The following is an 18,332-nucleotide window of genomic DNA, read 5'->3' as shown; positions in this document are numbered from 1 at the left end:
TCCCAGCACAACAAGTGCCTTAATACGGTAACAGATAACCTGAATCTTGCCTTGGATGCAGAAGAGGCGACTATGATGTGCTTCTTAGTCTTCAGTAAAGCCTTTGACACTGTCAGCATTGAGTTTTTGCTTGCCAAACTTAGCAGCCTAAATTTCTCGCCAAGTGCAACGCAATGGTTTCGCTCTTACCTGTCATCTCGCCAGTAATGCGTCATGTCTGGTACCATAAAGTCACCATCTCTCATGGTTCCGTATTAGGTCCTATACTCTTAACACAGTATGTCAATGATGTGTCATCAGTTTTGTCCTACCGCAAATATCACACATATGCTGATGACCTCCAGTTGTATCTAAGTGCAAAACCAATGAACCTGAAGACAGCTATCTTGAATATCAGTACTGACTTTTTGCACTATCAAAATGGGCGCAGTATACAGGAAGCCCATCCAGAACCAAGCGGACTTGTTAGTCAGTCTAAACTCATTAGGCTGAATTATCCAGAATCCCCAACTTCTTTAACCCTAAATAGGACGAACATCAACTTCTCTCCTTCAGCAAAGGGTGTAGGAGTAATAATAGATAAAAATCTAATTTGGACTGATTACGTAACTACAACGTGCAGGAAGGCGTCAGCATCTCTCCATGCTCTATAAAATATAAAAATCTCTTCCTCCTTGACCTGAAAAAGAAACTTATAGAAACACTTACACTTGCAATTATTAATTGCAGTGATGGTATGTAGCAAGGTCTTCGTCAGGAAAGCTCACGACCCCTGGAAATGGTCATGGATGCCTGTTTTCGTTATATCGGTGATGTTCGCAGGGATTTCCATACCCTCTGTCGTCTCTACTTTCTTATCAACGTACACTGTCCCTCATTTCCTTCCACGACCTTAAAGCTTTTGTCTGAACTAAATGGCAGAAACACTCGCTCCCATCAGAGCAAAATGCTTTTCCGTCCCACTCCATAGTTTAGCCATTTTCTCTAAGTCCTTCTAAGTAGCAGGAATCCGACTCTGGAATAATCTCCAGCATTATGTTAGAGAACTGAATAACATCTCCAACTTCAGAAGACAGTTAATGACATATCTACTGAAGCAACAATAGCTCCTACCATTGTCCCTTTACGCATTCGCTACCCCTGTACATCCTTCTTTTCATCTAGATCTTCCTCATTTTCAAGTATTCTTAGCTGGTGCAGGCTCCTTAAATTTCCTTTCCCCGGAACCTGCTATATCGGAAAACATCTTTTTTGTACACCTATAAATTCTTTTCATGGCTGCCACTATCATTATTGTTATAGTTGTCATTATTATTATTATTATTATTTTCGATTATTCCCATTTAAAGAGAGCTTTTGAACTCGAATTCCTTTATGATGATAGCTTATGTTTTTTCTGAGCCCAAATTTTCTTCATGTGTTCACTGTGTTGTTTCTTTCGCTCCGCTGTCCATTTGCATCCTGATCTCTTCTGTGTTGTAGTGTCAAATTTATATTTCTTGATGATGTTCCAGAATTCTGTTCTATTTTCTGCATCGTTTACTGTTATGTGTGCTTGTCTGAGGTCCTCTTCAACTTCTTTTATCCATTTTGTTTTTCCCCTGCCTGAGTTGATGACTTTAAGAATTCGCTTTGAAATTCTGTTTTCATTCATCCTGTGGATATGTCCGTAGAACTGCATTCTTCTTTTCCTTATTGTATCGGTAATCTAGTCTGTGTATTTATATAATTCTGATGTTGGTCTCTTCTTCCAGATTCCTTGCTCTTGTATCGGGCCAAAAATTTTCCTGAGAATTTTCCTTTCTTGTTTCTCTATTTCTTTGATTTTAGTTTGCCCACCTATTTGTGTTGTTTCAGATGCATACAGTGCCTCCGGAAGTACGACAGTGTTGTAGTGTCTCAATTTTAAATTAATGGATATGGACTTTTTGTTATAATAGTTCCACGTGAGTTTATATGCTTTCTGCAATTTTCTTATTCTTTCCTCATTGGCCTTTAGGTTGATCCCTGATGGCTGGATGATTTCTCCCAGGTACTTAAAATGTAGTACTTGTACGATTTTCCCATGGGTTGTCACAATAGGCAATTTGTCTTGTGGCACTCTTGCTATGTACTGGGTTTTCTCATACGAGATTTGCAGGCCAGTTCTTTGTGCAATTTCGTGTAACTTCTCTATGGCGTTAGTGGCTTCTTTTCTATTATTTGTGAGGATTGTAAGGTCATCTGCAAAAGCTAAACACTTCACATTGAATCTATTATCTTTTCTAATGCCAATTTGGATTCCTTTGACTTCTTTTTCCCATGTCCTGATAATATTTTCAAGAATGATATTAAAGAGTAATCGCGAAAGTCCGTCACCCTGTCGCACTCCAGTTTGGATTTCAAATGGTTCCGAGATATCCCCCATAAATTTAACCTTGGAGACTGTGTCAGTTAATGTTTGCCAAATGATTGCTTTTGTCTTTCTGTCAATGCTGAATTCTTCCAGCGTCTTGCAGAGCGCTACTCTATCTATTGAGTCGTAGGCCTTTTTAAAATCTACAAAAGTGACCACTGTGTTTCGGGTGTTTCTCAATATTATTATTATTATCATTATTATTATTATTATCGATACTAGTGACGGCAGCAGCAGCATATATCGACACAAAAGTGAAGACATACGAGAAATAACAGGAGTAAAAGATATTATAGAACGGGTTAAGACTCTAAAATGGCAGTGGGCATGACATATTGCACTAACAAAGAATGGAAGATGGACAAAATCAGTTTTGGAGTAGAGTCCCAGAGAATAACGAAGACCGCCAAGGAGACCACCGTATCGCTGGGATAAGGAACTCAGGAAACTTGCGGGCTTCAACTGACAGAAGACAGTAGCGGAGCCGGCCGCGGTGGTCTAGCGGTTCTGGCGCTGCAGTCCGGAACCGCGGGACTGCTATGGTCACAGGTTCGAATCCTGCCTCGGGCATGGGTGTGTGTGATGTCCTTAGGTTAGTTAGGTTTAAGTAGTTCTAAGTTCTAGGGGCCTTATGACCTAAGATGTTGAGTCCCATAGTGCTCAGAGCCATTTGAACCATTTTTTTGACAGTAGCGGACAGAGATGCATGGACACACCTCTTAAAAATGTATTTAATAACTTAAAGATGCTACATCTTGTATATATTGAATTATCTAAACAATAAATAAATAAATAAATATATTTCAATGATAGTGAGTAGCTTAGAAAAATCATTTCTTTAATTCGATAACGAAACGAATCTAGAGCTTGAAACCTATGGGATGAAGTACGTCAGAACATCGATAATATACGAGGGTTATTCGGAAGGTAAGGAACGATCGGTCGCGAAATGGAAACCACAGTGAAAATCTGATGAAGTTTTGCACAGGTGTGTTGGGCAGTGTCTCTAGAATGCCCATCGATCGCGTTACACCGTTCTTTTTAGTTCTGAGCACACAGAGAGCACATAAAGATACCTAGAACAATAGTGTCTCCCTCGAAGTACGAGGGCCTGGTGAGAAATTTCACCTGAAGCTATGCAGCCAACATTACATAACTGTCGTGCGTTTTATTCTTCAAGACAATTCTCAGCCGCATTCTGCAGGGGCAATGAAGATGCTCCCGCATCGTTTTCAATTGGAAATGTTTGATTACCCACAATACAGCCCGTAATTGTCTCCCTCTGAATTTCATCTCTGCTCACATGAACCCCTGGTTATAAAGACAACATTTTGGCACAGACAACGAGCTGTAGGCCAGCGTAGAGAATTGGCAGAAAGCACTCGCGGCTGCCTTTTACAACGAGGGTATTGGAAAGTTGATACAACGGTACGACAAACGTCTAAGTCGGATCGACGACTATTGAAATAAGTAGCTGGAGGTTGTCGCTAACTGTTGCAAATGAAACAATTTTGATTTTCACTGTGGTTTCCATTTCGCGACCTATCGTTCCTTACTTTCCGAACACCTCTCGTAGATAACACGCATGTGACAACTGACATTAGACACTATACTTGAACTATATTCAATTTAAAACAAAAAATATGATAAGAGATTCAATGAAGTTAACGAGGAACTTCTGCTAGTGTGTATCTCAGATCGTTTTACAGCAGTCACTGAGACTACAAAAGTCGTGAGATACCTCATAACATTGTGTCGGACCTCCTTTTGGCCAGCGTATTACAGCAACTCGACCTGTCGTGGACTCAACAAGTCGTTAGAAGCACCCTGCAGAAATATTGAGCCTTGTTGACAACTTGTGTCTTATAACCGTCAGTAAGTGCAAAAGTTTTGCTTGTGCGGGATTTTGTGCATGAACCGTCTTCTCTATTATGTCCCATAAATATACATGGGATTCATTTTGGGCTACATGGGTGGACAAATCATTCGCTCGAACTGTCCAGAATGTTCCTCAAATCAGTCGAAAACAATTGTGGACCAGTGACACGGCGTATTTTCATACATAACACTTAAGTGCATGAAAGGCAGCAAATTGTCTCCAGGTAGCCGAACACAACCATTTCCAGTCCATGATCGGTTCAATTGGATCAGGGGACCCAGTCCTCTCCACGTAAGCACAGCCCACACCATTATGTAGCCACCAGCAGCTTGCACACTGCCCGTGTGAGTGCGGCTTTAGGCCTATTTCACGCACGAATGACGTAGGGCGAACGCGTAGCGGCTTTACTAGTAGTATCAGACTATGTCGTTTTCATCAGACGAGGATAGTGTTGCACTGGAGATCTGCAACTCGTAAACGTTGAGCAACAAAGCAGATATTGGGTGCATCCTTTATGGTTGAAAGAAAGGAAAGAAATGTGTAATATTCAACATAATGAGAGAACTGAAAACGTAACCCGACCGTTTATAGAATTTTTGCGTTAAACAAAGTAAAGAACAGTATTCAGGGAAAATCAACTGACTGGAAGCAGCCTATTTGTCCGGTGGAGAGGTTAATAATCTTGAGGTAAGATGACCAGAAAATAGTCTATGTTCGTTAAGCAAGCATCTGTTAAAATGTTTTCTAAAAGAACGAATGAATAATCGTTATTCGTCACTGTAAACACGAAATATAAAACAAAGAAATGTAATTTTGTTGCTTTTCCAGTGCTGCGTAGTTCATTTAAAGCCCTTTCATTCTACTTGCTGAGAAGCCAGTCCACAGTTTACGACACATCACAGTTTTAATGGCAAATCCTACAACTTGAACAGACGCTTACGCCTTCTGCAGCGAAACGGGAGGAAATAACGCGCAGTTGTCTGCACTGTGGAGCCTGGCCAACCCTGTCAGTAATGCCGATGGTATACATAAGAATTAAAGAAACGACCACGTCCAGGATCTGCCTCTATCAACTGCAAAAGTTTGTTTTTCAATTAGGTGTGTGTATTACGGGCCGTTCACGCGGATGGCTTATTTAAACCAATGGACATTGATGAATATCGGCCCAACAGCAGTGGAGGCTCTTTTCAGAATAGTAATGTTGGTCGAGTTCTAGTGCAAGGACACTTTAATTTACAAATCCAACTCTACGACAGGCTTAGCTGGGTCAAAGTGTCTGAAATGTCTGCCACTTAACAAGGCGTCTTTCAGTAGCTGAAATGCGTGCTGACGTTCTTTGGACCACACAAAATGAACATTTTTCCGGGGTAGTCGGTTAAGCGGAGCAGCAATTTGCGCAGCGTTACGAATAAAGTTTATATAATAGGTGAGCTTCCCCATGACTGGAGCTTCTTAATGTTACGGGGTACCGGCAGATCTGTTAATCGCAACCAAGTGCGATATAGTTGGACGTATACCCCGTGCATTTATTATGTAACTTGAACAAGTCAATTTTTCCTGCAAAAAAGAGCACTTTGCCATGATGCATTTTAAGCCAGCTGATGAAAGAAGCTGAAACAAACAGTCTAAATGTTCCGCAGGCGTACGACCCGCGATGACAGTATAGTCCAGATAGTTAGTACTAGAAGGGACTTCGCTATTAACTGTTCTAGGAACCGCTGAAGTATTGAAGGAGCTGAAACGATAGTCTCTGAAACTGGAACAAACCTGAGTCTTTATCAGAAAGTATCGCTTGAACTCTACCTATACCTCTCGCAAATCTATCTGTAAGAAGTGTCTGCCTTGTCCAAGTCTGTCCATCATTGCTACGGATATGGAAGAGGAAAAGAATCCACAAGAGTTTGTGGGTTTACTTTCGCCTTAAAGTTAGTACATATATGTAAACAAGCTGAAGGCATCTTCGGAATGACTAAGGTGACGCCCGTTAGCTTGCAGAGACGTGTTTGATGACACAATTGCCTCTCCATCTTCGCAGTTCCAGAGCAACTTGCTCACGTATTGAACGGGGGACAGATTGTACGCAAAAAAATCGCAGCTGTGTGTTGTCCTTCACAGTGATGTGCCCCTAAAAGACTTTTGCCTTTCCCATTCATGGTTCAGGTCGTTCTCTGTACTTACTACGCAAGTCAGAAAGATTAGTGTGAGGCACAGAAACACTGATATGTAGCACATTGTTCCGAATGTACAAATTGAACAATTCAAATAAATCTAACCCAAATATGTTTGCACTGTTTTCAGAATTGAGTATATGAAAAGAAACAAACTTTGTCACCCCATGAAAAGTTGCTGGCAAACTATACATGTCATGGACTGGAATTTCTTGTGCATTGTAGGCAGAAAAAATAGAAGTAGGCTGCTTTATTGTTGCGTTACCGATTCTGGCATAAGTGCCTTTCTTTATCAGAGAAACAGAACCACGAGTCTCCAACACAAACTAAATTGTCTTTTGATCCACTTTTAAAAGAACAAAAAGTTTGTTCACCTGCATGTGTATTGCAGTGGAAGCTTTCTGCGATGCGAAAGTACTCGGTTCGGTTCGCCTGTTAGTGAGTGGCATCGCCTGCATCGTGAACAGTTGTTGACAAAGAAGCTGTGGCCGCCGGTCGCTAGCCGAAACTCTTACCGAGAAAGTCCGGTACGAGCGAAGAATATTTAATAGCAGGCTCGCAAGGAGACGAAAATCAGTGGAAGGCGCGGTTTGTACGTAAACATATAAATTCAGAGCTTTAAATAAGGCACTGTATTGCAATACTTGCAAAGTTAATTTTTATCATTCAAGATTTGTGCGTGTTGCACAATGTTATCCGGAGCTGTGGCGGAGAATTATTAGTACCTGAATGCACCAATGCCATAATGTTAAACCAAATGAGCTGTGAATTACAACCACATCGGACAACTCCCCAATATACTGTATTAGACTGATTTCTTGATTGATTGATTTGGGGAGGGGACCAAACAGCGAGGTCACTGGTCCCATCAGATTAGGGACGGATGGGGAAGGAAGTCGGCCGTGTCCTTTCAAAGGAACCATCCCGGCATTTGCCTGAAGCGACTTAGGGAAATCACGGAAAACCTAAATCAATGTGGCCGGACGCGGGTTTGAACCGTCGTCCTCCCGAATGAGAGTGCAGTGTGCTAACCACTTCGCCACATCTCTCGGTACCGTATTACAGAATATCTTTGAACACACTTTGTAGAACACTGTCCTATTCCATTTCAGGATAGACATCGCATTCGCTAAACACTCCTAATTAGAATAACATCACAAAGCTAGTCGCGCTACACATCCACTTTATAGCTTTCACGTCCCATGTGATGCCAGAATAAACAATAACTGTCATTTAGAGTCATTCCAGTAGGCGAGCAGCCCATTCCGATGCGGCCACCACACCCACACTGCTGCTTGCGGATGCAGCTCTCTCCAAGACACAGCAAGGACATTGCGTGGTGTGTGGTTAAGCAGCAGGCCGTCTGGTTATGAGATACACTAAAGCACAAACGTAAAATTCCGCCAGCCATTGTTCCAAACTAACGTCCAGGAAGGTAACCCTGTGATAATTATTAATGCAGTGGTCTATTTAGTTTTCCTTTAGTCTTAGTATGTGTGGGAAAGATGATAACTGTTTCATAAAACAATTTATATAGGGTAGTTTGCAATCAATCTAGTTGTGGAAATAAAAACCATTATATGCGGTCCAGTCACATTAATGTAACCACCACCAATGGTTCAAAATGGTTCAAATGGCTCTGAGCCCTATGGGACTTCTGAGGTCATCAGTCCCCCAGAACTTAGAACTACTTAAACCTAACAACCTAAGGACATCACACACATCCATGCCCGAGGCAGGATTCGAACCTGTCACCGTAGTGGTGGTGCGGTTCCAGACTGAAGTACGTAGAACCGCTCGGTCACAGCGGCCGGCTCACCACCAATGATTGACGTCTACGTGCAATAACTACTCACAGACGGCAGATGGCAGCAGCAGCAGTGCAGAGTATATCAAGCCTGTCAGGGGAATTCGGACAACAGTATATTATTTTCTCGCTATGCGGCAACTGAGTAATCTATCTGATGTCATAAATGGGCAAGATCATTGGTGTTGCGTACATAGTTCCGCCTAGTCAGCGCGTACACAACTTTCGCACTAGAGCGCGCCCCGCTAAGCACAACAGCGCAGGCGCAGTGCTCGTCTGTCTCCGCACTGCGAGATGGCGCTGCCATAGAGACGAACCAAATTCTGCTTCCGCCGATCCGCGTATTAATATGTAATGCAGCCAATGAGATTGCTGCTAACGTAGAACCTTTTCTCCTCGCGGATCACACTCGCGCAGCGATACATGAACGCGCAAGGTATTATAACAAGTGTACAGACCTCCGATTAGTCAGTCTGCATTTGTCTGCACCAGTCTGTACGAGTTCTACATTTGTCTCTACCAGTCTATAGTCAAGTTGCAGTCTGTGCCTAATAAGATTACCATATTCCAGTACATAGCCATGGAGATAAATGTATAGACACTTTTGTCAAGTATCAGAGATATATGTGAGAATAATGGTTCAAATGGCTCTGAGCACTATGGGACTTAACATCTATGGTCATCAGTCCCCTAGAACTTAGAACTACTTAAACCTAACTAACCTAAGGACATCACACAACACCCAGCCATCACGAGGCAGAGAAAATCCCTGACGCCGCCGGGAATCGAACCCGGGAACCCGGGCGTGGGAAGCGAGAACACTACCGCACGACCACGAGATGCGGGCTATGTGAGAATAAGATTAACATACCAATATCAAAGGAACTTCAGATTGTCAATTGTAAATAGCATCCTGAACCAAGTTAAGTAATTTTTATGCTTGTTATTATTTTAATAAATGTTTGTGAAAATTAATCAAGTTCTGTTTAAAACTGGTCACCGTCAATCTGCTACTCTAAGTGTGCAAGTGGCATGTCTATCGTCTGACCTAATGGCAGTAGATAAACACGCCACGATAAGACCACGAGACATATTGCTGACACTCGCCTACTTCGTTAGAGCGACAAGTCAAATAATCTGATGTGTGTGCTGAAGGTCTTACAGTACGCACACCACAATTGGCTTTCGGGCCAAGGGTGAAATCATTTCCGGAACGGCTAAGTTTGAAAATTGTTCGCGTGCCGCCGTGGTTAAAGTATACCGTGCATGGGAAAATGGCGCTATCCAAAAGAGACGGCGAGGCACCTGTGGGGCACCATGGGCCATAGATGACAGGGCTGAACGAAGCCTGCGCAGATGAGCATAAACGAATAGACGTACAACTGTTGAGAAACTGACCATTCAGATAAATCTAGAAGTTACCAACAGCGTCTCCTCAGAGACCTTTCAGTGAACGTTGCTGCGTATGGATCTCCGCAGCAGGGGTTATACATCCATGCTGACTCACGTTCATAGGCGACGAAAGTTGGAATTTGCACGCCAGTACTGCAACTGGGTGTCCACTGAGTAGCGAGAGGTGGCCTTTCAGATGAATCACGTTTTATGCTCCCTCGAACAAATGGCCGTTAGCGTATACGGCGTGAAACGTCTGAAAGCGAACACCCTGCAACAACCGTTGGTAGACTCAAGGACTGAGGGCATTCCCTGGGTAATCTCGCCATTCTGGAAGGCACAGTGGATCAACACAAGTATGCATCTATCTTAGGGGACCATGTCCACCCCTACATGAAGCTTGTTTTTGCTCGGCGCGATGGCACCTATCAGCAGGACAATGAAGCGTGCCGCACAGCTCGCAGTGCACATGCGTGGTTAGAAGAGCACCAGTATGAGTTTACCGTACCTCCCTGGACAACAGTTTCTCCGGATTTAAACTCAATTAAGAATTCGTGGGATCAGTTCGATCTGGCTGTTCGCACCATGGATCCTCAAACGAGAAACCTAGCGCACTGGAGTCGGCATGGCTGCACATCCCTGTCGATACCTTGCAGAACTTCACTGACTCTCTTCCTGCACGTCTCGCAGCGGTCCGCGTTGCAAAAGTCAGGCTTTTGGCAGATGGTCACAGTAGTGCGACCGGACAGTAAAATGTCGTCCGCATTACACCAAAACAATAAATGTGCATTACACTAGAACTGAAATACAGGTGATTCAATGTTTCACAGAACCTTAAAATCAACAATGGTAATTTGAGATATCGATTATCTTGTGACATGTTGTTCCCATATTTACACATGTTAGAATATGAAATTCAAAATCGTTCGCCACTTCTCTTTGGACCGAGGGGAGGGGAGTGCAACTGCACATCCGTTGTTCCGGAATTACCAATACATAATGATTTTTTGCACACGTACTAAAACTAAATCATACAACCAGATGCCAATTTCTATTGTATTGCTTAAAAAATCTTAAAAACAAAGCTTAAGACACCCATACAACAGACAATCTAGTCCTCAGAAGCCTTTACGCTGCATCACAGTCCTTCTCAATATATGGTTGAGGTAATGCGTCACGTACAGTTTCCTCGCTCAACACTCCGTGTTGATATTCTTGATATCACGTAATCATCCGTTTTTCACACATTATGAACAGATCCTTAAGTTTTGCTGCTGGTACTGGGAATTTTTTTGAGTATGCCTATGGAACAGACATATTTGCCGAAGATGTGTTAAAGATGACTTCATTAAAAGCACTCCGTCTTCAGGCCACAAGTGGCCCATCGGGGCCATCCGACCGCCGTGTCATCCTCAGCTGAGCATGCGGATAGGAGGGGCGTGTGGCCAGCACACCGCTCTCCCGGTCGTTATGATGGTTTTCTTTGACCGGAGCCGCTACTATTCGGTCGAGTAGCTCCTCAATTGGCATCACGAGGCTGAGTGCAACCAGAAAAATGGCAACAGCACAGGGCGGCCCAGACGGTCACCCATCCAAGTGCTGGCCATACCCAACAGCACTTAACTTCGGTGATCTGACGGGAACCGGTGTATCCACTGGGGCAAGGCCGTTGCCTCGCAGCACTAACCCCCTTTCAAATTCTGTCTCATAAAACATTGAAATACGTTTGTTTCTTTCATAGCAGTGTAGGCAAATATTGTACTCTGGTGAGCAAAAATGAAGGACAGAAGTAACTTTCGCATTATCTGTCACTACCAATGCTCAATGGAACTTAAACCATACATAGAAAGAACTGCTACAGTACAGTACAGCGCACGATCTTAATTGAAAGAAACACGCAGCGAGACGATTAGAAATGACACTTTTATTACACTGAAGTCAACGCGGTTTATTATTGCCCCTGGACATTACAAATGGCGGGACACGCTTGTTAATCGGTGTGTGATCGCCACGGATAAAATGTGTTGTCTGCAAAGTGCTCCCTTACTAGTCACAAGGTTGGTAAAGGAGTTCTAGTGGTATGGAGTTCTATTTCTCCACTAGCGCGGTTAACAATTGCTGGATGATCGTTAGTGTATGTGGACGCACTACAACACGTCTCCCCAATTCATCCCACACGTGATCGACGGGATTTAAGTCGGGGGAAGCGCCTTCGGTAAATATCCTTACATTTCAATAGCTCCTCCACCTACAAAATTCAATGCGGACGTGCATTGATATCCATAAAAAATGAAATGTCATATTGCCACGCACGAAGTGTCGTAAGTAATGATGGAATATGTGACTGAAAAAAAATTGTAACGATATCTAATGAATGTAAATGGTACATTCATGTAAGCCAAACGCATATAGGGCACTTAACAGAGCGCCAAAATCATGAATGTTGCACATACCCTATGTTGGCACACATAAATACGCTGATTTTACACTCTCGTGATAATGGGCCTTACATTTCTTCCTACACTGCCAAGGCAACTCATTCGAGATTTTGTTATAACAAATCAAATATGTGACTTTATTCATCCAGTATCTGAGAATGAGAGCACTTGGTGATTTGTAACAAACTTTACACAGAATTTCAAAGCTTTACGAAACTACTTCTCACTGACAACTCTCGCAAAATGATGAAAGCAAAGCAAGTTCATCGTTTACAACATTTTCGCCGTTCACGTAGTAAAGTTGCCGCATGGGTCATGACGTTTTAATTTATTACTTCTTTCCAAATAACTGCATTCGCCACACATTTTGCAGACAGTATTCGCATAATACCACTGAAGCATGTACCTGCAAAAATTATATCATTCTACGACTCAGAGTTGTTCAGCAGGTATCATTTCATAAATACTGAGCTTGAGCTGTGTGAAAAACTTCCGCATCATGCAAGGCATTTAAATTTATTATTTCACTGCTAGTAACTCCATACGCAACGAATTTTGTAGACAGGAACTGCATATGCCGCTGAGTGTACCCATAAAATTATATCATTGTACGACGTATAGTTCAAGAAATATGGCCACGCGGGATTAACCGAGCAGTCTAAGGCGCTGCAGTCATGGACTGTGCGGCTGGTCCCGGCGGAGGTTGGAATCCTCCCTCGGGCATGGGTGTGTGTGTTTGTCCTTAGGATAATTTAGGTTAAGTAGTGTGTAAGCTTAGGGACAGATGACCTTAGTAGTTAAGTCCGATGAGATTTCACACACATTTGAACATTTTTTTGAACAAGAAATATGACGTCATAAATTTGAGCTGCAAGAAAACGGGACAGCAAGGTGAAATTCGCGCAGGTGAAATAGGCGTAAAAATATATTTGAAATGTGTGAAATATATTGTGTCATATGCGAACTCTGGCAAAGTTGCGGTTAAATAGCTCCTCCTAAACTCCTCTATCGATTTAATCAAAAGCTTGTTACAGACATTACTTACTATCTGGTAACAAATACTGTGGGTGTAAGAACAAGCATGTTGCTATTGGGGTGGGTTTGATAAATTGGTGTCGGAGTATATATATATATATATATAGAGAGAGAGAGAGAGAGAGAGAGAGAGAGAGAGAGAGAGAGAGAGACATAGAGAAAGAAATGGTGGGGAGGAGAAGATACACAGAGAGGGGTAAGGAGGAGGTGGATACAGTTATGAGGGTGGAGGGGAAGGACAGAGAAAGGGAAGAGGATGAAATGGACGGACAGAGAGGGAACGACCAGATGGACAGACAGAAGGGGAGGAGGAGACGGACATACAATGGTAGAAGAAGGAGATGGACAGAGGGTACAGTAGGAGATAGGGTAACAGAAGATCGGAATAAAATCATACCTGGGCAACGCTGGGTACTCAGCTAGCTACGAATGTCAGAAGTAAATAAAACCTGTTTTTATTACACATGACAATAAAACTAACGTAAAGAAGCTGCCATTAACAATAAGATATAGAGTTTGTTTTAGTTACAATTTTTTAGCAATATTATTGTGGTGTGCGTACTGTAAGACCTTCGGTACACACACCATCAGATTATTTGACTTGTCGCTCTAACGAAGTAGGCGAGTGTCAGCAATGTCTCGTGGTCTTATAGTGGCGTGTTTATCTTCTGCTGTTAGGTCAGACGATAGAAATGCCACTTGCATGCTTAGAGTAGCAGATTGACGGTGACCAACTTTAAACAGAACTTGATTAATTTTCACTCACATTTATTAAAATAATAACAAGCATAAAAATACTTAACTTGGTTCTGGATGCTATTTACAATTGACAATCTGAAGTTCCTTTGGTATTGGTACGTTAATCTTATTCCCACATATATCTCTGATACTTGGCAAAAGTGTCTATACATTTATCTTCGTGGCTATGTACAGGAATATGGTAATCTTATTAGGCGCAGACTGAAACTTGACTACAGACTGGTACAGACAAATGTAGAACTCGTACAGACTGGTGCAGACAAATGCAGACTGGTGCAGACTGACTAATCGGAGGTCTGTACACTCTTTACAGTACCTCGCGCGTTCACGTATCACTGCGCGAGTGTGATCCGCGAGGAGAAAAGGTTCTACATTAGCAGCAATCTCATTGGCTGCGTTACATATTAATACGCGGATTGTCGGAAGCAGAATTTGGTCCGTCTCTATGGCAGCGCCATCTCGTAGTGCGGAGACGGACGAGCGCTGCGCCTGCGCTGTTGTGCTTAGTGGGGCGCGCTCTAGTGGGAAAGTTGTGTACGCGCTGACTACGCGGAACTATGTACACAACAATCATAAAAATAAAAATTCACTTTGTTACGTGTAGAATTTTAAACACTGAATATTGTTCAATAATGTTTCGTTGTAATTAAACCGAATTGCGAGCTTACAAAATCTACTAAATATGTGTAGAGAAGGTTGCAGTAACGTAACTTTACGTCGAGCGGGAGGACAGGATCGTAAGGGGCAGAGGCACAGCTCTCTCGGTCCTGCCCCGGCCGCAGGATAACCTCGGTGCGCCTCCGGACTTTTATTTGTTGCCAACCCGCCAACATCACAGTCGAGTGAAAATTTTATTACCGATAAGAGTAATTAATATAAATTAGGGTGTGGAGTGGCGTAGCAAACAAATGCGTGAGCGGTGAAGGGTGCGGCGCGTACCTGTCGGCGAGGCTGGCGGGCCGCACGGCGCTGACGACGACGGCGCGGCCGCGGTCGGCGAGCGCGAGCCCCAGGCTGCGGCCGGCGCCCGCCGCGTGGCGCAGCTCGACGCGCAGAGGACCGCTGGCGCAGTGCAGCTCCCGCACGCGCGCCACGTCGTACTCGATGAGCAGCGACACGGCGGCGCCGCCCGCCACCAGCAGCGCGTGCGCCTCGCACAGCGACGCGCCGCGCACCGACTGCCCGTCCACCGCCACCAGCCGGTCCCCGGGGCACAGGCTGCCTTCCCTGCGCAACGCCCCCGTCCCTTCCTCTTACTCACACATCTAAACTACTTACCTCTAAACATTATTCGAAGACAGATATTTATCCTGAAGCAACTGATACAACATAGGGCCTTAAAAAACAAAAAGACAGTGATAACCTTCGTGGACTTCACAAAGGCATATGACTCATCGACAGACAAACTCTTGTTAGGATCCTGAAGAACAGAGGACTTGATGGAACTCATAAAAGAAATTCTGAGAGACACAAAAGCAAGGGTGAGATTCAGAGGAGCACTGTCAGAAGAATTTGAGATCGAGACTGGTGTTAAACAGGGAGATGGATTGTCACCATTGTTGTTCAATATAGCACTAGACGAAGTGATCAGGCAGTGGAGAGCAATAAACGAGGAAATGGGAATACCAAAGACCCGTGTGGGGGACAAAAAGGACAACAGGGCTCAAGTGGACTGCCTAGCCTTTGCAGATGACGTAGCAATAGTAAGTGAGACGGAAGAAGACGCAAAGACACAACTCGACAACTTAAGTAAGGTAGCCAAAAAGGTGGGACTGAGGATCGCCCAAACACCACTGCAAACTGGGAAACACCGGAAGGCACTGTGCAAATGGTGGACAAATTTAAATACCTGGGAGAATTTATAACAGGAAGGAACAGGAGCAAGAAGGGAATAACAGAGAGGATAATGAAGATGAGGTCAGCCTTCTGCATGACGAGGTATACAATAAAAAGAATATATCCACAGAGGCAAAGATAATCCACTACAAGGCAACAGTGAGGAATGCGGTATTACATGCTGCTGAGACGATGACACTGGGAAGCAATGGGGCAGAGCAACTAGAGAAAGAAGAGAGGAAAATACTGAGAAAAATACTAGGTCCCAAAAGAGGTGGAGAGAGGTGGATGCGAAGACCTAGGGAAGAATTGTACCGGAACATGAGAACAATATCTGGGGAAATCAGACTCAAAAGGGCAAGGTTTGCTGGGCATGTAGGTAGGATGAGTATGGACAGAATGACGAAGACAGTGTGGGAAACAACAGGGAGAACAAGGGGAAAGACAGGAACCGAGTGGATTGTTGAACTTCGGAAGGACTGATTGGAATTGGGGATCAAGGTCGAAGGAAAGGAAAACTGGAGGAACAAATATACACCGACAAATATGCCGGAGATCAATGACAGAGAAGAATACAAGAAAAGATTAGAATGTCACCAGTGAAGCCGCCAGGAGAAACGGAAACTGAAGATCTCGGAAGAAGAGCGGGAGAGGGGAAGAGAAAGAATGAAGAGGTTCTGGGAGAAGAAGAGGAAAATGCAGTCCACGAATGAGCTACCCGTGGTCGTACAGAGGCCGTAACACAAGAAGAAGAAGAAGATTATTCGAAGACAAACGTTTTTGCTGTTGTAGACATCAGTCCGAGGAATGGCCCGATGCACCTCTACGCTAGTCGATCCTGTGGAACCTCTTCATCTCTGCGTAAATACTCGACTTCAGTCTCCCTCGACAATTTTTATTCCTCGCACTCGCTTCCATTACCGAGCTTACGATTCCTCGATGTCTCAGAATGTGTCCTATCAACCGATCCGTTCTTTTTTCGAGTTCTGGCACGAATTTCTTTTTCTTTCCAGTTCGATTTAGTACCTCTTCATTTGTCATTCGAGCTACCCATCTAATTTTCAACATTCTATTGTAGCACCAAATTTCAAAATCACGGAGTCACTGTATGGTCTGCAATGTGCTCCCATGCAGGCCACAAGGTTAGCAAGGAGTTTGCAACACAACAGCACAATGTCTCACATAAGAAATTTTCTCAGCATTAATGTTGTAATTTTGAGTAATGGAGTGATTTTTCATGTGATATATCTTGGCACCATTTTTGAAATATTTTGTTACGAATGAATATGACTATGTAACTTAAAAAAATATCTAAAAGAGAATTATATAATAGCATGCAGTAAACACGCTGATCTAGTCAGGACGACTTGCCGTCGTAAACACTCAAAGAGTATACTTGAAGTAGGAAACATTGTCGCTGGGCGCGGACGCGGATTGCAGTTGAGCCTGGCGCGAGCTCTTGTGCAGCAGAGCCTGAAAGAATCGCTCAGGCGTAGAGGTTTGCTAGCGCCATGTAGTGCAGCCCATTGTAAAGTACCGAAGTAAAAGAATTGTATGTTAAGGCCAGGCATAATTACAGTGTTAACCGGGCACAGTGCGAAAGGCATCAAGAGGAATTAATATGAAACAAGATCCCTCTGGGCCCAAAACCGTTTACTGCAAAGCGACACTTAGAAGAGCCTGTTGCCACGCATTGTCGGCGATTATTACCATACACAGCACCAGTTGCCACTCACTGAAGTAAGGCCAGACCGACTTTAATATTCAGAAGTGTATCAAGGCCAGCCAGCGTAGTAGTTCCATTTTGTGAATAATTACCAACTTAACGCTTACGCTGTGTTAAAAGTGCTCCAACCAGAATAATTACCATGTAGTGTCCTATCCTGTCATTATAATCAAACCTGAGTGACAGTGTTGATGATAAGATTAAAATTGCTAAGCTAATTTAAGAAAGTTTTCAAAGATTATTCTAGTTCAGAATGTTTAATTTCTTTGCGTGATCAATAATTTTTGCTCTCATTTCCAAAACACGTAACAGTGTTATGTAAAAATTAATCAGTTGTGATTTAATGAAAGTTAGACGCTAATAAGACATATTTTGCTTAACAGCAAATATTCATTTATGAACAATTCCCATAGTAGAAATATTAACCAAAGGCATTACGGTAGGCTGAGCAAAGCTATTTATTACGCAAAGTGAGTGCCGAACCATTAGCAGTCAAGTGCATATATTTAGCTCAATGTGCTTTACTGGTTTCTCGATTAGACTTATTTCACGTTCCTCACTGTGATTTTGAATCTGAGCTCGAGTCAATTTCAATGTGTCCGTTCCCATATGACTATCTTGCATCTGTTCTCGGTTGAGCTGTTCGTAAGCCATACAGTAGAGCTGCCTGTCCTCGGGAAATATAACGGCTGTAGTTTTTCCTCGCTTTCAGCTGTTTGCAGTGCCGATATAGCGAGGCCGTGATGGCTAATATTTCGAGGCCAGATATGTCAATTACCCAAACCGTTGCTCCTGCAACTACTGAAAATGCTGCTGCTTTTCCTCACGCAGCACACATTTGTCTGGCCTCTCCGTAGACACCTCTCCGATATGGTCGCATCCACTGTACAGCTATCC

At 43.3% G+C, this 18,332-nt stretch overlaps 1 protein-coding gene and 1 pseudogene across 1 annotated transcript in view; both read right to left on the bottom strand.

Moving 5' to 3' along the window:
• Nucleotides 1–18,332, bottom strand: part of LOC126471289 (glutamate receptor-interacting protein 1) — a 445,652-nt gene that overhangs the window by 239,420 nt on the left and 187,900 nt on the right. Inside the window, exon 4 of the mRNA XM_050099408.1 lies at nucleotides 14,813–15,100. Within this exon, the coding sequence (XP_049955365.1) occupies nucleotides 14,813–15,100 (288 nt within the window). The remainder of the gene's footprint in view (nucleotides 1–14,812; nucleotides 15,101–18,332) is intronic.
• LOC126471956 (5S ribosomal RNA) lies at nucleotides 11,198–11,315 on the bottom strand (annotated as a pseudogene).

The sequence above is a fragment of the Schistocerca serialis genome, chromosome 3, assembly GCF_023864345.2.
Source record: "Schistocerca serialis cubense isolate TAMUIC-IGC-003099 chromosome 3, iqSchSeri2.2, whole genome shotgun sequence".
Lineage (NCBI taxonomy): Eukaryota > Metazoa > Arthropoda > Insecta > Orthoptera > Acrididae > Schistocerca > Schistocerca serialis.
The sequence above is the reverse complement of the archived record's forward strand: the minus strand, read 5'-3'. Positions and strand labels throughout refer to the sequence as shown.